This window comes from Dendrobates tinctorius, unplaced genomic scaffold (assembly GCF_039654945.1).
Source record: "Dendrobates tinctorius isolate UK_male_01 unplaced genomic scaffold, ASM3965494v1 ptg000014l, whole genome shotgun sequence".
NCBI lineage: Eukaryota > Metazoa > Chordata > Amphibia > Anura > Dendrobatidae > Dendrobates > Dendrobates tinctorius.
Window position 1 is genome coordinate 7,002,789 of NW_027361682.1, and position 23,084 is coordinate 7,025,872.

The 23,084-nt window shown below is 43.4% G+C and overlaps 1 protein-coding gene across 1 annotated transcript; it reads left to right on the plus strand.

Annotated features, from left to right (window-relative positions):
* Window positions 1-1,067: 1,067 nt before the first annotated feature.
* LOC141070631 (uncharacterized) lies at window positions 1,068-22,126 on the plus strand (the record flags this gene model as incomplete). Its single annotated transcript, XM_073559567.1, has 6 exons — window positions 1,068-1,295; window positions 1,425-1,604; window positions 1,686-1,809; window positions 1,894-1,991; window positions 15,347-15,437; window positions 20,639-22,126. Coding segments are annotated over 6 exons (2,142 nt in total), but the record flags the coding sequence as incomplete, so codon positions are not given.
* Between the last annotated feature and the right edge of the window lie 958 nt (window positions 22,127-23,084).

Below are 23,084 nucleotides of genomic sequence, written 5' to 3' on the forward strand. Positions count from 1 at the left end.
ATTTATTTCTTCTTCCCTGCCTAACGCTCTCCCTATTCAGAATCAGCAGCATCACCTCTCCCTATTCTAAGATCGGCAGAAGTAAGATGGCGGTCGGAGGTCACGGCCTTTTATAGCCACTGTGACGCCACACAAAGCCAGCCAATCACTTCAATACCCTTCTCTAAGATGGTGGTGGCCGCTGCCCATGTCATCGCGTTGCCCACAGTGTGCGTCCTCCATCATTGGCTGAGAAAAGGCACTGGAAGCATTATTTGAAACGCGACTTTGGCGCTCTGGTCGGCGACCTCATGGCCGACCTCACGCTATGGTCTGGTTTTTATCGGCGAAACCCGACTTTAGCTAAAGTCGGCGACTTTTGAATTTGACCGACCTGTTTCGCTCAACTCTAGTCACAGACCTTATTATCTTTAGTAATTGTATTATTACATAAGATTCTTCACATAATGTTGTATAGGGGACATGGACTGATATGTGGACTTGTCTGCTGGAAGAAAGGCAAATGTAAAATGTGCTGTGTACAATGCTGTATTATGACTTGTAGACATATGTGGGTAAAGCAGATAGAATTAGTTAGAGACAGTGTAATACTTAGTTTTGGCCACTAGAAGGAGACACAGGACATTGAGCAAAGGACTTAACAGCACCTGAAGCTAGGAAATGCAAAGTCATGGTGGGCAGAGTTACAGGGACTGAGAAGGGGATTTCCAAGGAAAGGGAATAAAAGGAGGGAGAGTCCCAGGGTTAGAGAGAGTCAGTGGGGGGGGGGTTAGGGGTGGCCCTGACAGGACAGCTGCAGGACAGAGGATGCCTGGGGTACCAGACGGCTGGACACAGAAGAGGTAGTAAGTGTCACAACGGATGGATGGGCTCGACCAGGGGAAGTGCTGTGGCTGTGGGCCTAAGGCAGCCACAGAGAAAGAACCTAGAAAGCCTAGAGTTGCATCAGGAAGGAGAAGGAGTAGGTGACAGGTACCCAGGCCAGTGTGCAGGAGCTGTTGTACCGCTGTGGATGTCGGTGAGACAACCAATAAAGAGGACCTGATTGAACTTCCATCTGCTTCTGACTCCAGTCTTTTTGCAGCCGAAAGGGCCCACCCCCCAGTCGGCACACAATCCTACAGTTACATCATCTTCTTCCCATACAGGTTTCAACAATGTCAGATCATTTCAGTGGAGATCTATCTAAGAGAATTCTCCTGAGTGACCCTACAAGGATGGATAGGGACAGGGACAAGATGGCGGAGAGGATATTACACCTCACCCTAGAGATCCTCTTCCAGCTTACTGGAGAGGTGAGAGATTCTAATGATGTCACATTACATTATTCTTATCTATGGGAATAACAGATGGACAGAACTGGAGAGATGCAGACTCTGGAAATGTCTTTAGTGAGATTTATTAATGTGTCTCTCCATAACCAGGATTACACAGTAGTGAAGAAGACCTCTAGTGAGCGCTGTCAGGACCCTGTGTCTGATGGATGGAGAAGACCCCTGAGCCCAATCACGGGGCCTCCACCTCACCCCCTGATACATGAGGACATCAATGACCAGAAGATCCTAGAACTCACCTACAAAATGATTGAGCTGTTGACTGGAGAGGTGACACTGCGGGAATGTTGGGACATTATACAGTAACGCTATGAAGGGATCGGGGGATGACGGCATCATTGTATGTGTCAGGTTCCTATAAGGTGTCAGGATGTCACCATTCATTTATCCATGGAAGAGTGGGAGTATTTAGAAGGAAACAAAGATCAGTACAAGGACATCATGATGGAGGTCCCTCAGCCCCTCACATCACCAGGTAATATGACTAAATACACACTGCATGTAATTATCTGTATGTAAAGAATTAATTCAGTCCCTGTACTGTATGTGTTTCCTCCAGTTCTATCCAGTGAGAGGACAACACCAGAGAGATGTCCCCGTCCTCTTCTTCAACAAGACTGTAAACAAGAAGATCCCAATATTCCTCAGGATCATCAGGTAGACAGAGAGAAGGTGTCATGAGATCTCCCCCATTATGGCGGTGAAGGTCTTGTGTTCAGTCTGGTTTTATCCACCAGTATTTTACACTGAAGAGACAATTTATTAGCGATACTCTAGACCAGTGGTCCCCAACCTTTCTGACCTTGAGAGCCACATCCAGCTCCCGCCCCCTCATAGTAGTGACAACCAAAGCCCCCATTACGGTTATAATGATAACCAAAGCTTTTCCACATAAATTGCCTAGAAGCAGAATACCAAGATCAAGGGGTTCCCACAATACCCCCATTCAGTATTCTTCCAACTCTCACATCCAGCTTCAAGCACCTTCTCTGACAGGTAGGGTCATACTGTCTCCAGCGTACCATACTTCAATTATCTGTAAGCTCCTGAGACCAGTATATGTGCATCCAGATGTGCTCTTCTCTACAGGGCTACTCACAAAAGTCACCATGTTGTGATGTGCTCTTCCAACCTGTTTGCTAGACTTGGAGCTAAACCACCAAGCTGACAGACAGCCAAGAGCCACAGTTCATTGGACCGCGAGCCACATGTGGCTCCCAAGCTACAGGTTGGGGACCACTGCTCTAGGCATTAAATTATGAAGAAAATCAAAGCAGCAATGATTGAGACAGATGAGCTCATTGCCAAAGAAAGTAAAAATAATCCAAAAATATTTTTCAACTAAATAAACATTAAGATACTCAAAAATAATAGTGTTGGCCCCTTAAAAATAATCTGGGTGAAATGGTGGAAGAGGATGAGAGGCCAATCTTCTAAATGCTTTTTTTCTCTACAGTATTTAAACAAAATAAAATTTCATGACAGATGATGTGATAAGGGAAACCATTAATTCTTTAATAAATGTCATCTACCTAATTTAGCAGGAAGTATAGCTCCACCTTAAATCACCAGGCTCTGGATGACATACATCCAAGAGTACTGCAGAAATTAACTACCATGATAGACCATTAATAATTCTATAAAAAGTTCTGCGCATAACAAATGTGGTGCTAATCAAAGAGGGGTCAAATATAGAGCCGGAAATTATAGGCAGATAAATTTAATCTGTATTATGGGCAAAATCCTTGAAATATTTCTAAGAGATGCTTTCCTGGAGTATCTAAATAAAAAAAAACATCATGACTAGTGATGAGCGAGCATGCTTGCCACTACTCGGTACTCACCCGACCATCTCACTGCTTGAGATGCTCGGAGCTTGCCGAGTATTTCTGGGGTTGCTCGGCGGGAGCTCGGATCCCCGCCCTGCATGTTTGGTGCTCTTTAGAGAGCCAGTGAACATGCAAGGATTGTCTGCCACACACTGTAATGCTGCATTCATGTTGGTCTATATCAGACCTGGCACCGGCATGCTCGTCAGAGTCTGCTCCAGAATCAGGCAGTGATGGGAGAGTTGCTACTGAGCTAGTGAGAGCTTTGCTTGGTTCTTAGTGTGGGTATACCATATATTATGCGCATATCCATCTCAACTAAGTCCTTCTGAGGACTAATAAAGCTGCATAGATATCAGTGCTAGGCAGGCAGTGTATGTGGCAGACTGCAGTGCATATAGCAAGAGGGTCCATTCTAGTTTTGTCTGCTGCTGCTATTAGGGTGAGTGCACACAGTGCGGATTCACTTGCGGATTTTTCTGCAGTTTTCCTGCGGCTTTGCCATCAGTTTTCCCCTACGGTTTGACACCTGGACAATGGAACAGGTGTCAAACCGCTGCGGAATCCGCAGAAAGAATTGACATGCTGCGGATTTAAAACCGCAGCAAATCCGCGTGGAAAAATCCGCACCGTGGGCACTGCGGTTTTGAAATCCCATAGGCTAACATGGTACTGTACATTGCTTGTGCATCTGCTGTGGATCCGCAGGGCCAAATCCGCTGCGGATCCGCAGCATGTGCACATACCCTAACAGATATTTCTAGACATAGCACCAGGTATCAGAGGCCAGGAATTATTTTTTCTGGGATCTTAGGCTGGTTTCACACTAACGTTTTTTAGCGCAGCGCATCGTCCTGTGCCCTATCTTTAACATGGGGGTGCATGGTCTAGCGCTTGCACGCGTTTGTATGCGTTTTTGTGCCCATGCAATTTTGTAGTGTGCGCCTAGGCGCGCCGGAAGCAACCTGTTGCATTTTTGGTCCGTCCAACCTGTGTCAAAAAAACGCATGCGCACGGAATGTGCAAAAAAATCACATTACAGTCTATGGGAACGCCTGCATTTAAAATAGCATGCGTTTTAAGAGTTAATATGGCTAGAAACTGGTTAAAACGCATGAGCCTAAAAAAGCAAACGCATGCAAAATGCATGCGCAGCGCTAAAAAACGCTAGTGTGAAACTAGCCTTAATCCTGATTACTTGCTTAAAAAGCAAGCCAGAGAACACCGTTTTTCTGCTCCATTTGCTTGTTGGCACTGTGGAATACAGCCAGATCTAAAAAGTCCACTTACATTTCTGCCATTTCTGGCCTTCATTTAAATTTTGTTCCAGTGTGTTGTTGAAGTTATTGACACCAGTTTTCTGGTAAAAATAGTTACCTACATCTTTTGAAAACTGTGGTTTCTGGCCTCCATTTAAATTTTGTTGCGGTGTGTTGTTAATTGTTATTATTATTTATTATTATAGCGCCGTTTATTCCATGGCGCTTTACATGTGAGGAGGAGTATACATAATAAAAACAAGTTCAATAAACTTAACAAGTCATGACTGGTACAGGAGGAGAGAGGACTCTGCCCGCGAAGGCTCACAATCTACAACGGATGGGTGAGAATACAGTAGGCGAGGGTAGAGCTGGTCGGGTAGTGGTTTGGTCGATCAGTGGTTACTGCAGGTTGTAGCCTTGTCGGAAGAGGTAGGTCTTCAGGCTCTTTTTGAAGGTTTTGATGGTAGGTGAGAGTCTGATATGTTGTGGTAGAGGGTTCCAGAGTGGGGGGATACGCGGGAGAAATCTTGTTTGCGATTGTGGGAAGTGGAGATAACAGGGGAGTAGAGAAGGAGACCTTGTGAGGATCGGAGGTTGTGTATTGTATTATTCTGTAATGCTGTAGATAAGCCCCCAATGTATCCAATTTTTCCCCTCTTTTGCACTGCTCACTGGGCATTTCCTTGCTCCAGTGTGACATTGGTCTTGTCAAATTAATACATTCATCTTCTATGTGGAGTTAAGTTCCAGGCTGAACCAGGGAAAAGTCATGGATTTTAGCTAGCTGGACTTTTCAAAGGTATTTGATGCGGTGCCACGTAAAAGAGTGGCACATAAATTGAGAGCAATGGAACAAGGGAAAATATGTGTAATTAGGTTACCAATCGGCTCAGTGATATGAAACAGAGGATGGTTATTAATAGAACACACTATGATTGAGTCACAATTAATAGAGGGGTACTACATAGATCAGTTTGGAGCCTTCTTCTCTTTAAAATATTTCTCAATGACCTTGGAAAGGACAAGCACAGTTGAAAATCAGTATTTGTAGTTGATACTAAACTCTGCAGGGTAATCAGCACAGAGGAAGATAAAATGTGTATAAATTTACCAATTAGTAAAACACTGGGTAAGACTTATTGAAAAAGACAGTATATGGGTGGACAGCAAACCTAACGTTAGTGAGAAGTGTCAGGCAGCTACTGACAAGGCTAATAAATAATAATGGGATTCATTAAAAGGGGCATAGATGTTCATGACGAGAATATAACTTTACCTCTATACAATTATTAGTGCAGATAAACTTAGAATACTGTGTACCATTTTGTTCTCTGATGTATAAGGATGTAGCTGAGTGGGTGCAGAGAAGTCACCGAGGTTATTAAGGGAATGGCTGAACATCAATACTATGAAAGTTTTATTTATTAAGATTGAGGTTATTCACTTTGCAAAATCAAAGGCTTAGGGGCAATCTTATTACAATGTACAGTGTAAGGCAGCGGCTTTCACAACAGTGTGGTAATGAGGCAGTGACCTAAGATAGTTCAACTTAAATGTCTTTATTTTGTCAACTTACTATAATAAACGCAAACGTTATCCTCTGGTGCGCAGCCGGATCATCCGTATCAGTCCATGGCCGTGGGCTACTGCACTACTTTGTAACTCATGGGTGCAGGAATGGCTTTTCACTATTTGGCTCTGATCTGTGTTCAGTCTCGCACATACCTGGCATACACAGAACTCATGCACTACTGCTTGCAAAACCAATGCTGACACATCCAACCCTTACCTGAAAGTTTAAATGGGAATCGTGGACATTGTCCTTTTGGAAGTGCATTGAGCAGCAAGGTGGTGTGCTGGTAAAAGGGGAAAAAAAAAAAAAAAAAACTCTTTTAAATCTTCTTCCTGAGCGAGTGTGAACGAGCTGAGTGTGACCTGAGCGTAAGTGCGAACTGTGGTAAGTGTGTGACTTGAAATTCAGTGACTTTAGATTCAGGGAGTTTCCAAGGGAGGTCTTACTGAATTGCTGTTATATTAATACTTTTTTTTTTTTTTATTTATTTTTGCTTATCTTATTGTCTGGTGCAATCCCCATTAGGATGTGCTCCACTATTGCCAATGCCATCCAGTGCACGTCTTGCCGCATGTATGAAATCCTTGAACAGCCGGTCGAGGGTGCATACTGCTGTGCGAGATGTGAGCACGTTGTGCATTTGGAAGCCCAGATACTGGATCTAAATGTGCAGCTAGCAACACTGAGATCCATAGACAATATGGAAAGGAGTCTTCTGCTCACTGAGCAGACGCTCAATGGGATAGATGAGGGGGGGGATGCTAGGTTGGAGCTGCAGGACAATGAAGCAGCTAGCTGGGTGACAGTTAGAAGGCGGGGTAGAGGGAAGAGCACCAGGGAGGCTAGTCCTGATCTGGCACACCCCAATAAGTTTGCTAAGTTGGCAGATGAGGGGAGTGTTAGTGCAGGAGTAGCACCGCTGCAGCAAGGCATGTCCTCTGAAAGCCGGAGGAGTGTCTGCTCCAGTAAGGGGGGAAATAGGAGAGCAGGGCAGGCCAGACAGGTTCTGGTAGTGGGAGACTCAATTATTAGGGGAACAGATAGGGCAATCTGTCACAAAGACAGTGATCGTCGAGCGGTGTGCTGCCTACCTGGCGCTCGAGTCCGACACATCGCTGATCGGGTTGACAGATTACTGGGAGGGGCTGGAGAGGATCCAGCGGTCATGGTGCACATTGGCACAAATGACAAAGTTAGAGGTAGGTGGAAGGTCCTTAAAGATGATTTCAGGGAATTAGGCTGTAAGCTTAAAGCAAGGACCTCCAAGGTGGTATTTTCAGAAATACTTCCTGTACCACGTGCCACGCCAGAGAGGCAACGGGAGATTAGGGAGGTTAATAAGTGGCTCAGGAATTGGTGTAGGAAGGAGGGGTTTGGGTTCCTGCAGAACTGGGCCGACTTCTCAGTTGGCTACAGGCTCTACGCTAGGGACGGGCTGCACCTCAATGGGGAGGGTGCAGCTGTGCTGGGGGAGAAAATGGCTAGAAGGTTGGAGGAGTGTTTAAACTAGGGACGGGGGGGAGGGTATTCCTTTTATAGGAGGGGAAGACAGTGCAGATAGAGACCTGGGCACAAATAATGACATTGGGGGTGGAGGTGGCATGGGGGGTGGGGTTAGAACAGTTAATAATTTAAGAAAGAATAGAGGTACAGAGAGATACATAAAGTGCATGTATACTAATGCCAGAAGCCTCGCCAACAAGATGGAGGAATTGGAGTTAATGTTGTTGGAACATAATTATGACATGGTGGGGATATCTGAGACAAGGCTGGATGAGAGCCATGACTGGGCTGTTAATTTACAGGGCTATAGTCTGTTCAGAAATGACCGTACAAATAAGCAAGGGGGAGGCGTGTGTTTATATGTAAAATCATCCTTAAAACCCATCCTTCGTGATAATTTATATGAATCTAACGAAAATGTAGAGTCCCTGTGGGTAGAGATAAGGGGAGGGGGGAAAAATAATAAATTACTGATAGGGGTGTGTTATAAATCTCCAAAAATAATGGAAGCTACAGAGAATATCCTCATAAAGCAAATAGATGAAGCAGCGACTCAAGGAGAAGTCATTATTATGGGGGACTTCAACTACCCTGAAATACATTGGGGAACCAAAACCTGCAGTTCCAGCAAAGGTAATAGGTTTCTGACAACGATGAGAGACAATTACCTTTCACAACTGGTTCAGGACCCAACAAGAGGGGGGGCACTGCTAGACCTAATATTAACCAACAGGCCAGACCGCATATCAAATGTAAGGGTTGAGGGTCACTTGGGTAATAGTGATCACAAATTAATAAGTTTTCATGTATCCTTTAATAAGATGTGTAGTAGAGGGGTTACAAGGACACTAAACTTCAGGAAGGCAAATTTGCAACGGATGAGAGATGATCTTGGTGCAATTAACTGGGACGATATCCTGAGACATAAAAATACACAAAGAAAATGGGAGACGTTTATTAGCATCCTGAATAGGACCTGTGCACAATATATACCGTATGGGAATAAATATGCGAGAAATAGGAGGAAACCACTATGGCTAAATAGAGCTGTAAGGGGCGCAATAAGAGATAAAAATAAAACATTTAGAGAATTAAAGCAAGTAGGTAGTGATGAGGCATTAAATAAATACAGAAGATTAAATAAATTCTGTAAAAAGCAAATCAAGACAGCAAAGATTGAGACAGAGAGACTCATTGCCAGAGAAAGTAAAAATAATCCCAAAATATTCTTTAACTACATAAATAGTAAGAAGCTAAAAAATGATAGTGTTGGTCCCCTTAAAAATAGTCTGGGTGAAATGGTGGATGAGGATGAGGAAAAAGCCAATATGCTAAATGACTTTTTTTCAACAGTATTTATACAAGAAAATCCCATGACGGATAACATGATCAGGGATAAAAAATTCTCCATTAAATGTCACCTGCTTAACCCAGCAGGAAGTACGGCGGCGTCTACAAATCACTAAAATTGACAAATCCCCGGGCCCGGATGGGAAACACCCACGAGTACTGCAGGAATTAAGCACAGTCATAGATAGACCACTATTTTTAATCTTTAAAGATTCCATAATAACAGGGTCTGTACCACAGGACTGGCGTATAGCAAATGTGGTGCCAATATTCAAAAAGGGGACAAAAACTGAACTTGGAAATTATAGGCCAGTAAGTTTAACCTCAACTGTGGGTAAAATCCTGGAGGGTTTTCTAAGAGATACTATACTGGAGTATCTGGAGAAGAATAACCTTATGACCCAATATCAACATGGGTTTACAAGAGACCGTTCCTGTCAGACTAATCTGATAAGCTTTTATGAAGAGGTAAGTTCCGGACTGGACCAAGGGAATGCAGTGGACGTGGTGTACATGGACTTTTCAAAAGCTTTTGATACGGTGCCACACAAAAGGTTGATACATAAAATGAGAACAATGGGGATAGGGGAAAATATGTGTAGGTGGGTTAAGAGCTGGCTCAGGGATAGGAAACAAAGGGTGGTTATTAATGGAGCACACTCGGACTGGGTCACGGTTAGCAGTGGGGTACCACAGGGGTCAGTTTTGGGCCCGCTTCTTTTTAACATATTTATTAATGACCTTGTAGGGGGCATAGAGAGTAGAATTTCAATATTTGCAGATGACACTAAACTCTGCAGGGTAATTAATACAGAGGAGGACAATTTTATATTACAGGAGGATTTATGTAAACTAGAAGCTTGGGCTGATAAATGGCAAATGAGCTTTAATGGGGATAAATGTAAGGTCATGCACTTGGGTAGAACGAACAAGATGTATAATTATGTACTTAATTGTAAAACACTGGGCAAAACAGTCACTGAAAAAGACCTGGGTGTATGGGTGGACGACAAACTCACATTTAGTAGCCAGAGTCAAGCAGCTGCTGCAAAGGCAAATAGAATAATGGGATGCATTAAAAGAGGCATAGATGCTCATGAGGAGAACATAATTTTACCTCTATATAAGTCACTAGTGCGACCACACTTAGAATACTGTGTACAGTTCTGGTCTCCGGTGTATAAGAAAGACATAGCTGAACTGGAGCGGGTGCAGAGAAGAGCGACCAAGGTTATTAGGGAACTAGGGGGTCTGCAATACCAAGACAGGTTATTACACTTGGGGTTATTTAGTTTGGAGAATCGAAGGCTTAGGGGTGATCTTATTACAATGTATAAATATATGTGGGGACAATACAAAGACCTTTCTAATGATCTTTTTACTCTTAGACCTGTGACGGGGACAAGGGGGCATCCTCTACGTCTGGAGGAAAGAAGGTTTAAGCATACTCACAGACGCGGATTCTTTACTGTAAGAGCAGTGAGACTATGGAACTCTCTGCCATATGATGTTGTAATGAGTGATTCACTACTAAAATTTAAGAAGGGACTGGATGCCTTTCTTGAAAAGTATAATATTACAGGGTATATACACTAGTCTCCTTAATATTGCATTGATCCAGGGAGCTAGTCTGATTGCCGTATGTGGAGTCGGGAAGGAATTTTTTTCCCCAATGTGAAGCTTACTGTTGCCACATGGGTTTTTTTTGCCTTCCTCTGGATCAACATGTTAGGGCAGGTTAGGATAGGGTATGGGTTGAACTAGATGGACTTAAAGTCTCCCTTCAACCTTAATAACTATGTTACTATGTTACTTCCAAAACCCAGAATGGACGGAGAGATCCATCCCACTACCTTCCTACAGATCTCTCCAAGAAAAAAAGCCCTTGTCAGGTTTTCCTAAATCTGACTTATTCAAATAGCTTGACAAAAGCCACACTCTCTTTACTTTGCATTGTAACTACAATTGTGGTGGTAATTATAATATGATCCAGTGGATTCAGTATGTTTCTATGCACATTCTAGGGGATACATAACAACCTCGTATAGGATTCTCCTCACTGCGTCACAACAGATCTACGAAGGGACAGTGCAGAGATATTTCTGATAATCTTTTTACACTTAGACCTGTGACATGGACATGGGGGCATCCTCTAGATATAGAGGGAAGAAGGTTTAATCTCAATCACAGAAGGTGATTACTGTAAGCACAGTGAGACTATGGAACTCTCAGCAACATGATGTTCTAATGGTTGATTAGTTACAAAAGTAGAAGGAAAGTCTGGATGCTTTTTTGATAAAAATATTTCAAGTTATGGATACTAGATTCTGTGATGGGACATTGATTGAGGGAACTAATCTGATTGTCGTGTGTTAAGTTGGGAATTAATTTTCTCCCTAATATAGGACAATTAGCATTTGTCTCAGGGTTTTTACCTTTCTCTGGATCAACATGTTAGGCTATGTTTTGATCGTGGACACAGCGTGGCTGACCAGCCAATGCTCTCACGTCGTCGAACATTAAAGACGACGGGGTATGCGTCCCAGGTGATCGTGGAATGTGGACCCACTGGACCACAGAGGGGGACCCGGACCTACCTGGACTAGGAGTCTGTGGCAGCTGAGCTAGTGGACAAGATGGCCATATGCAGAACTAAAAGACACTGCACAACTTCAGGTATGAAGAAACATAAAGTTTACTTAAATGAAGCAAAAAGACATCTAGACACCAGGTTCCCGATTGCGCACATCAAGAAGGGTACATATCTCAGGTTGGCAGACAAAGCAGGAGGTCATCACGGGTTGACGCAGTCCAAGGACATCGTGCACAGGCATCCTTGGAGGACCAGGAGAGGCACAGGAGGAGAACATCAGACACCGACCTTTGGCAGACTTCAGATGATGGCTAGGGTCATCATGGGTTGATGCAGTCCAGGGTTGTCTGGCATGGGCATAATAGGATGACCTCAGGCATCAGGCGTAGCACAGGCACAGCAACAGAACATCAGACAACGACCTCGGACAGTCTTCAGATAATGACAGGAACCATCACGGGTAAGACCCCAGGGAACCGGCAGGACATCGGAACATAAGCAACACACGGATAGCATAGGTCCAGGAACATTGGGACTACAGCACTGGGCATCAGCTGGTCAGATCCAGGGATCACTGGCGTGACCATCACTGGGAAATAGAGCTGGAGACTCCCGAGAACCACGGAGGAGGAATTCATCCAGGAACACAAACGGGACCGACTCAAGAGCATAGGCTGGACCACCAGAACACAGACTGGACATCTGGAAACAGGCTGGACATCAGAACACAGACAGACATCGGACTCAGGCAGGACATCAGGACGCAGGCGGAACATCAGGACACAGGCTGGACATCGGAAAATCAAGATATCTGGACATAAGCTGGACATCAGGTCATCAGGACACAAATGAAACATCGGACATAGGCAAGACATCAGGACATTGGACTCAGGCAGGACACAGGCTGGACATCAGGACATCGGACACAGGCAGGACATCCGGACATCAGAGCACAGGCTAGACATCAGGACACAGACTGGTCTTCAGGACACAAGCGGAACATCTGGACATCAGGGCACAAGGCGGACATCAGGAGATCGGACACAGGCAGGACATCAGGACACGGGCTGGACATCAGAACATCAAGACATCTGGACATAGGCTGGACATCAGGTCATCAGGACACAGACGGGACATCAGACACAGGCAGGACATCTGGACATCAAGACACAGACTGGATATCAGGACACAGACTGGACTTCAGGACATCAGGACACAAGCGGAACATCTGGACATCAGGGCACAAGGCGGATATCAGGAGATCGGACACAGGCAGGACATCAGGAGATGGGCTGGACATCAGTCACAGGCAGACCATCTGGACATCAAGACACAGGCTGGACATCAGGCCACAGACTGGACTTCACGACTCGGGTCACATGCTGGACATCAGATCTCGGATAGAACATCAGAACACTGGCATCGGACTCTGGACATCTGGCGGAGGACGTCAGGCACCGGACATCTGGGAGTTGTCGCCAGACACCAGGCCATGGTCATCTGGCTCCAGACATGACGCCATGGATGTCAGGCTCTGGACATCTGGCAGCGACCTAAAAAGGAACTCAAACAGTCTGCTGTAAGCACCGCCAGGTTGGACTGGAGCTGGCCGGGGATTGCACTGAATAACAAGCTGAGTACAGCATAGAAGAGACTCAGCAGGAACACTGGACTCAAACTTCAAAAATGAACCAAGGTTTGTTCACAAAAAGTCAGTTAGCAAAAAGTCAGTCACTGGGTACAGGGTTCCAGACACAGAGGGACCTCAGGAACATAACATAGAGGACACAGTCCAGACAGGGTCAGGTACAGGAACGGATACAGGATCAAGGGTTCAGGCCTGAGAATGCAGCCCTCAGGGAGGCGGGAAACAAAACAAAACGGGCCTGGACATGCAGCCTCCAGGAAAGGCAGATCTAGGTACTCAGCCCCCAGAGCAGGCAGAAATGGGCCTGGATATGCAGCCCCCAGGAAAGGTGAATCTGAGTACTCAGCCCCCAGAGCAGGCAGAAAAACAGGACATGAACAGAAATGAATCTGGGTACTCAGCCCCCAGAGCAGGCTAAAACAGGCATCAGCTCACCTAGAACCGCACGCAGGCAGAACAGGAGCTGAACACCAAACACACATGGCAAGACTCAGAAACTTGATGCGAAGCTTTGGCAATGCCCCACAGGGCAGGGGAACTTTATATAGGAGCTGCCCCACAGTGATGCGCTGGGGACAGCAATTCAAGCACACACCCATTCCTCATAAAAGCAGGGGAGGTGTGGCCGCGCGCACCCTAAGCAAAGCCAGAAACAAATCAGCATAGCAAAGGACACCTGGCAGTGGCTGCAAGCTTGGACACATGTGGTAAGTCATGCACAACTGCAGAGGACCTCGCAACCTGTGGGTATCTTTCACAGCGGCAGCCAAGGGACCGCACATGTGGGTGGTCATGCAGCACAGCAGAGACCCACACACATGTACGGCTAAGCAGCGGAGTCGGGAATTGAGCAGCATCCATACAGGTAACTGACAACAGCATTCCAGCTTATTAGGGGGAAAGGAGTGAAGGGTTGAAGCAGAGATATGCAGAGTAACACCGGGTAAACAGAGTACAAATACAGCGGCATTACAGGCTACAGGCTAAACTCGTTGGACTTATGTCTACATTTAACCTTAGGAACTGTGAACCCTTTCAGATCCTGATGGAAACTTTTCTGTATGGAAATTAGACCCATAACCCCCAAGTGCAGCATAAATTGAAGTGATCAGTTTCTAGTGTGAATATGAAATTGAGCAATCTGAGCTTCTTTGAACAATGTCATTGGTGCTAGATCAGCCAGAATCAGTATTTCAAAAATTTCCAACCTCATGGGTTTTTTTTATGCCATGGTGTCAAAAGTATATTGACAATGTTGTGAATGAGGGAAAACGCTCAATGAAAGTGAATCTTGTAGACGTAAACAACTCATTGAGGGAGATATCTAGAATCATTCTAAGAACTTGTGATGCACTAACTTGTCCGAATGTACTCGTCATTCTGAGGGAAATAGAAAAAAAACTTAATTGGGTGAAGAGAGCATAAATGATATCACTGAGCAGTGGGAAACATTGCTTTGTTAGATGATTCCAGTTTGCTGTAGCACAGTTCTGATGGGAGCGTCATAATTTGGTGCAATCATACTCTTTTCCTATCACAGGACAGCATTTCAGTCTGAAGGTGAAGTAATGGTGAGAGAAATGTTTTCTTTACACATCCACATATCTGTGGATGGATGTTTGGACATCAGAGCTTACCTAACCAAATGCCAACCAAGTTTATCACTTCAGGATAGCTGTTTACTTATGGTAGAAGGACAATATATCATGCCACAATGGTCATATAAGTCATGGATTGCTTTCTGCATCACAACAGTGAGTTTTGCTTGCTTCCGCGGCCTTCATTATCTCCAGATCATAATCCTAAAGAACTTTGCTAAGAGAAGGTAGAACGGATTGTTAAGAGCAAGTCAATACCTCCATCTAATTCTAATTTGTGGCAAGTGCGAAAAGCTATCCAATATTCCTGCAGAACTATTTCTACATATAGCAGAATCTGTGAGGGAGACAATTTCTGACGTTCTGAAGGTCAAATGATGTCCAGCCCAGTACTAGGTTGGTGACTCTAATAAGATGGCCTTGCAGTGTATGTTTTATATTTGGTGGAGATGACAGGATAAAGCTAATAATAGATATTAAATGTTGCCTGGATCTTCTCACAATGATCCCAGTTATGGAGACCTCTGGTTGGAAAATGGAACAATAAGATTGAATTTCTACAGGAGACCTTCAACTATTTGCTCTTTTTTTGCTCTTTGAAATCATTTTACCCAAAATCTAATTCGTTCTGTGACTTTTTTCAATATTTGTTTCAGGGTGAAGATCTGCCCCATATTAATACTACAGAGACATATGTGAGGGGTGATGAGCGGTGTAAGGAGGAGATTCCTACAGATAACCGCACAGGTGAGTAGTGACCACTAAATGCAGAAAAGTCACGGTTTTTGCAGAGTCACTGGTTTGTAGCATTATGCATTGAAATGTTTAGGGTATGTTAACACGGAGTTTTTTAATGTGGATATTACATCTAAAGGTTTAGCACTAAAACACACTTTTTTTACTGTTGTCTCCATTTTCAAGCTGCTGCAGAGGAAATATTTCAGTATTGACAGTTCTGTCTAAAAGAAGACACTGTGCACAGTTGATGTCTCTAAATAGGTTTTTAAAGGGGTTGTCCATTCCTCTGACTATATGACTGCAGACTTCTGAATCCTGACCGCATGCTTTCATCTATATAGCTTCCTATGGGCAGTATAGGACCGGCGCGCTTGGGTACACCTTGTTGTGATGGGATGACTTTTATTCTTTTTTGATGAAAATAGTGTTAGGGTACTTATTATGTTATTTACATGTATTGCTACTATTTACTTACTACAGTGTATATGCTCATTTTTACATTTAGTGGATTTTATCTGTGAAATGGCCACAGTTTGAACATGCTCTTATACATTGCACAGATACCAAGCTATGCTCCAGCTCATTTCTTTGGCTTTGTTGTAGGATCTTGCGACTGTGCAATATTATTTTTAATGCGCAGTGACACTGCGGTCCCTCGCCGGCTCTGATAAGTGACAAGCTGGCAAAAGAGTGCACTGTCAGTGCACATTGTATAGAGATAACATGGTGAGCCTAGCTAGGTCTGCTTGGTTGTGATAAAGGCATCGACTGTGCTACATACCCTCTATGACAGTATAGTAGAGGTTGGACATAACCATACACCCATAGGAAATTTGGTCAGTTCTTCCTACTGGTCTAATTTGCTGAGCCAGAAGTCACACATCTAGCTGTTTGGCATGTGCGTCTGTGATTATTGGAGTGTGTCAGTTTGGCACACTTCAGCAAACATCTGGTCCATGACATTAAACATATTGTAGTTGCTTCTGTCGCCTTAGCTACTTGTTGTAGACTTAGCTTTGGCACAGGCGGTGGAGCGTTGGCTCTGCAGAAGCAGAGAAGGTTCTCTTTTTCAGTTATACAGTAGGTAGGCATTCGCAAGATAAAAAAACAGGCACAAAGGAAACCTCTTGGCACTACCGTCTTCCTCTCATGAATGCACACTCATATACTCAGATGTAGTCCATGCACATAGCTGTGCTGTAATAATTAGTGGGGCTCTGTCATTACACAAAAGTAACTGAAGTCCCAAGTAGTAGTCACAAGTAGTAGAAGTAAGGATGACAGCACTCAACACAAAAAATCTTAATGTTTCATAGCAAGCAATAAATATTAGGTGGGGAGAGTACAGGCAAACGACAACAGACTATGGCCGTTTCGTGTCTACTGACACTTTTACAGGCCTATTTGTACAGTGAAAACAGCACACTATTTAAAATTGTAGCGTCACTCCAATTGGGAGAAACCTTGAAAACACATATGATAACATATAATTTATACAGTAGAAAATATATGCATAAGATGCCAACATTCTTTTTGTGTCTTATCTCTCCAATTTTTAGGAGTATTTACACATTCAACTCCATCTCAATACTGTAGGGTCACTATTATACGTCTCAACTATGGGTTAAATCAGCAGAGTGTCTCCTACCCCTGTCTCAATTGATTTAAAAATGTTTTACCTGTATAAAATAGGCCATATGGATGAAGGATCACATACAGTATGTTACAAACTATGTTTTGCAAATTAGAAAACCGTTGAATTTATGGGTGACTCCACCCATCTTCATGAACCTTTGGCAAAGCTGAAAAGTACAAAACCAACATTGTCCGCATCTGTAGTTACCTTTTGGGATTGATCTATTTAACCATATACTCGCTGGATTACTTATTCTGTTCCTAGCCAGCATATATGGAACAGTAGTGACTACACCACCAGCAACTTGACCTGGTGAGAGTTTATATAGCACACAAGCAGATGTCTTGGATTGTATGCCTGTTTCTTCAACACACAATCAGAGATGGATATCTGGTAGTGCGATTCAGAAGGAAGAGCACTCCCGGTGCAACAAATATTAATTGTGAATCACGATGATGGAGATGATGATACTGGCCAAGTATTGCTTGAGGATGCGGCCTCACTGACAGACAAAAGTGAGAACGTGGGATAAGAGGACAACTAGAAGCTTGCTCTGTTTGCTGGCTGGCTTGCTTCTCCCAAAATAGCAGTTCATGGAGCTTCTTGTGATGTTGGAGAGTTGCAGTTTCTTTGTTATGCGAGACAGAACATCAGCGGCTTATTTTCCTCCTGCATAGTCTGCAGCGAGCCAAAGAATTCCCCGGTGGCAATGAACAAAATAACTCCCACACCTGAAACTCTCCATCACTGCAACTGGAGATTTTCAGGTGCCATTGAGCTTCCTCCACCAACAATTCAAGTGACATTACATGCTCCAAAACTGACTGCAAAAGAATTATATTTTGCCCTAGAGGATATTTTAGTCACAGATTACCTCTGCTGTGTATTGCTAAGGCTAACACCCTCCTCTTCTGGTGTCATCACTTCCTCAGTACCCCTGTATAGTTCCCAGGTCTAGTCTACCATAGAATCTTCATTATCCCTAGCTGACGTTTGCCTCTGTGCTGAAAATGTCCTAAATTGTTTGCCCCCTTATCTGATTTCCACAGTGAAATTTTCCTCGGCTCAGAGTCCTGCCTCCACTGCATGTGCCCTAGGCGTTTGAAATGTCTCCTCCATCCCCATCTGCTCCATAATCAGAGTACAGCGTTCACCTCTTTCAAAAAATCAAGTGGAAGATGTTGTTCTGGTGAAGTAATATCTTTATTCCCAAGTGTGCTTTTTGTCATGTTATTAAGAGTCAGAATAGATGCAAGTGACATTGACAGAATTGCAATTCAACTGTATACAACATTAAAGGGGTTGTTTAGATCAATCCAATAAGTCTGTGTGACTGCAGACTTATGAATACACACAGCGCAGGCACTTTACAGTGCGGGGATTCCCCAGTTTCAGACCCGGGAACGGAGGGTATATATAAGTTACACATATCCCCAGCCAGTGGGTGGGGCCTCACTTCATACACTTGTATTGAGCCAAAACGGGGGCAGTCAGTCCGACTAAAGGGTGATGCCGAGCTCACTGGCCGGGGATTTTTATAACTCGTACATACTCTCTGTTCCAGGGTCTGAAACCAGTGAATCCCTGCAGCTCACAGTGTGTGCGCTGGGGGAATTCATAATTCTGCATTAACATAGAATGACTGCAGCCTTATGGGCTTTGACCGGACAACCCCTTTAAAGGGGGCTTTACACATAGCGATATCGCTAAAGCGCCAACGATTTTGTGACGCAGCAGCGATATCGCTATATGTGATACTTACCTCCGACCGACTCCCCCACTGGCACCGACGAGCGAGCTATGGACGCGGGCGGAAGACTGCGGTCATCGCTTTGTCTGAAAGGTAAGTACGACCGCCGAGCATCGCTACATCGCTGGTGAGATCTGCCTGTGTGGCAGCTCACTAGCGACCATTTAGCGATGCACCAGCGATCCTGACCGGGTCGTATCGTGGTCGGGATCGCTGGTGCATCGCTAAATGTAAAGGGGCCTTAAGTGTTAAGGCCCCGTCACACATGGCGATCTCGCTAGCGAGATCGCTGCTGAGTCACAAGTTTTGTGACACAACAGCGATCTCACCAGCGAGATCGCTGTGTGTGACAGCGATCAGCGACCGGCCCCCCTGCCGGTATCGCTGATTGCTGCAAGAAACCTCTGGACATTTTTTTCGTCGCTGATCTCCCGCTGGCCAGCACGCATCGCTGCGTGTGACAGACGGGAGACCAGCAATCTGCTGGTAACTAACGTACACATCGGGTATCTAAGGGATGGGCATCCCTTAGATACCCGATGTGTACGTTAGTTACCAGCGCGCTGATGCAGGGAGCTGGTAACTAAAGTACACATCGGGTATCTAAGGGATATGGCAGTGAGGTAAGTGGATTAAGTAGAAGATTGATTCCAGCTGATAATGTTGCTGTCAGAAGTTACATCATCCTCCTAAGAATGATGTGATATATATTCCTTCGCTTCCTCCCCACTAATACGCTTTTCCAGAGACAAAGGAAACAAATGTGACCAAGGGTTGGTACTACTACGGCCGAAACGGATAGAACCAGCAGTACAAATGGCGCTGCTGTTGGCAGCACTAACATTTTTTTCCATGGTAGGAGGCTTTGCTTTCTCACATTGTCCGCTGCCAGTTCCACTTTTTCATTTACCATACACCTTGGGAACAAGTATAAAGTTCACCAACATTTTGACGACACTTAGTCAACACTGAGAAAATATGGAATCTACCAATAATGCTAGGTAAAGTGCAAGAAACAGTCAATAAGGCTAATGCAACACCAGCTAGTCCATAGTAATAATAATAAGCATAACTATAATCGTGTATCAAGGATCTGATTCATTCTGTCCTTGATGTGGACAGCATGAATAGCCTTACAGGTTCCCTTTAACAAAAGTAACTTATTCACATATGAATTTAATTATTTTTTGTGCATATAGGTGGCTGTAGCCTTAAAACTCGCGGATCTACAAAAGAATCAGTGACTGACGGCCATACATAGTAGAGGACAGTGTTCCAAATTATTTTTCAGATCCCCAGTGCACCCATATTCATATATTTTTGATGTACACCAATATTTCTGATGGCTTCCCTAATGTATAAAGGACTTGTTCTCCTTTCTTGTATACCCTGTTTAGTTCCACTAGTAAAAACTACACAACCGTATAGTTGCTCCAAAGCCATGGCTTATTTGTCTATGACCATACTGCTTTGTCCACGTACCCTGCTCTGTGCTAGAATGCATGCAGCTGAGAGATTGTTAAAGTTGGGTACCACCTGATAGCACTGACTTAGTCCCTTTTATGAGTCTCCACTGAACATGTACTTGGAAACAATTGTTAACAATTGAAGTGAACCTATAGAGAAGACTGCTTCAAGAGAGAAGTGAAATAGCACAACCTGGTACCAAGTTCTCTTAGTCATTGGAATGTGGTTTACTGTTTCTAGTCATTTGACAATTGAATTGCATTGCAATTTGTAAGGAAATGTTGTAAAATAAATAATATACATTTTAATATTTCAATAGTCATGTAGAAAAAAAAATCTTTTTTTTTATATTTGCAGATGACTTTTCAAAGATCTCAAAAGAATTTATATTTTTGGATTTTAAAGCTGAAGATCATGGTATCAAACCAGATACATGTGAAGAACATGTCATTATCCCAGATATACCGCTAGCACTTCATAGCAAATATCTATCATCTGATGCCTTTCAGCAAGTCTTTTCTTCTGCTTCATCAAAGAATGATATGCAAAACAAAAGTCTCAGAAGAGCTGTTAAACATGAAATAGCTTTCATAGGAGATAATACTTATTCATGTTCAGAATGTGGGAAATATTTTACAGAGAAATCACATCTTCTTAGACACCAGAGAACTCACACAGGAGAGAAGCTATTTTCTTGTTCAGAATGTGGGAAATGTTTTACTCGGAAAACAAATCTTGTTGCACATCAGAGAATTCACACTGGGGAGAAGCCATTTTCATGCTCAGAATGTGGGAAATGTTTTAATCAGAAAACAAATCTTGTTGTGCATCAAAGAATTCACACAGGGAGAAAGCCATTTTCATGTTCGGAATGTAGGAAATGTTTTAATGTGACAACAAATCTTGTTACTCATCAGAGAAGTCAAGCAGAGGGGAAGCCATTTTCATGTTCAGAATGTGGGACATTTTTTAATTGGAAAAGAAATCTTATTACTCAACAGAGAAACCGTACAGGGGAGAAGCTATTTTCATGTTCAGAATGTGGAAAATGTTTTGAATATCACCACGTTTTGGTTAGACATCAGAGAATTCACACAGGGGAGAAGCCATATTCTTGTTCAGAATGTGGGAAATGTTATAGTGAGAAATATAAACTTGTTACACATCAGCGAATTCACACAGGGGAGAAGCCATATTTATGTTCCGAATGTGGGAAATGTTATAGTGAGAAATATAAACTTGTTGCTCATCAAAGAATTCACACAGGGGAGAAGATATTTTCCTGTACCGATTGTGGCAAATGTTTTAATCATAAAACAAATCTTGCTACTCATCACAGAAGTCACAGAAGTGAAAAGCAATTTTCATGTTCAGACAGTGGGAAATGTTTTAACCCAGAAACAAATCTTGTTACTCTACAGGGAAATCAGACAGAGGACAAGATATTTTCATGTTCAGAATGTGGAAAATGTTTTTACCATGGCCATGTCTTAGTTCGACATCAGAAAATTCACACAGGAGAGAAGCCATACACCTGTTCAGAATGTGGGAAATGTTATACGGAGAAATACAAACTTGTTACACATCTCAGAATTCACACAGGAGAGAAGCCATATTCATGTTCAGAATGTGGGAAATGTTTTAGCGAAAAATACAAACTTGTCACACATCAGAGAGTTCACACAGGGGAGAAGCCATTTTCATGTTCAGTATGTGGGAAATGTTTTAATCAGAAAACAAATCTTGTTACTCATCAGAAAACTCACAAAGGGAAGTAGCCATTTTATTTATTTTTTTAAATTTTGAGAAGTGTAAGTGCAATAAAAAATGTTTTGTTATGGTAAAGCATACACAATTTAGAGTACTAAATGATTTTTAGAAAATGATTGCAATTATCAAAATCATTTGTTATGGAAAATCAGACAAATACACCTATTTATAAATTATGTACAAGTATATAATATATGCCATATTTCTGTATACTGTATAACTGCAGCCTAAAAGGGTTGTACAGTGCCTTTCTTTCTCTTCGGATTTAAGATTGGCCAAGGAGAGACTCTACTATACATTATCGGGAGAGTTGCAAGGAAACGATCCAGTGCCCAGCTTATCTCTTCTGATTAGGATGACCTTTGGGGCTGCTGGAAAAAGCTGAGCAATGCACTTGGCAGCCTTATACAGAATAAATGGAGCGCACTGCCACTCTATTCTATATTGGAGATAAATGCGCCCCATTCTGCATGTAAGTGCACGTCTTAGTGGTCAGACTCTATTCATTCAATAAATTACCACCTATCTTATGGCTAGGTGATAAATGTTTTTTTTAACCTGACAAACCCTTAAATTCTGCTGTGAGTTTTAAATTGAGCACAGGATAGTTGAGCATTATCTGCTATTTGCTTCTTAAATTAGGAGTTGAGGGTGAACACCAACCAGTTGTGGGAGAGTTTGCCCATGTGGCTTCCGCATCTCTAGGAGAGCTTTGCAGTTGATAGAGTGTAAGTGTACAGCAATACTAGTGTTATGAACCACCTTCTGAGCAGTTTATAATGGTTTTGTTGGAGGGAAACACATTGGAAAGATAAATGTGAGCGACCGAGAATGTACTTAGCCTCTTTGTCTATGAGGCTAAGTTTCAGTTCATTCTAGACTAGTTTCACACTAGCATATGGAGGAGCTGCAGAGGGATGCGGACTTCCTCCGTGAAACTCCGCTCCCTGCAGAGCCTCCTCCGTTCAGCTCCGCCTGCGTACCTTATCTTTAGCATTGGGTATGCAGGCCATGCTGATGCATGCGGATGCCT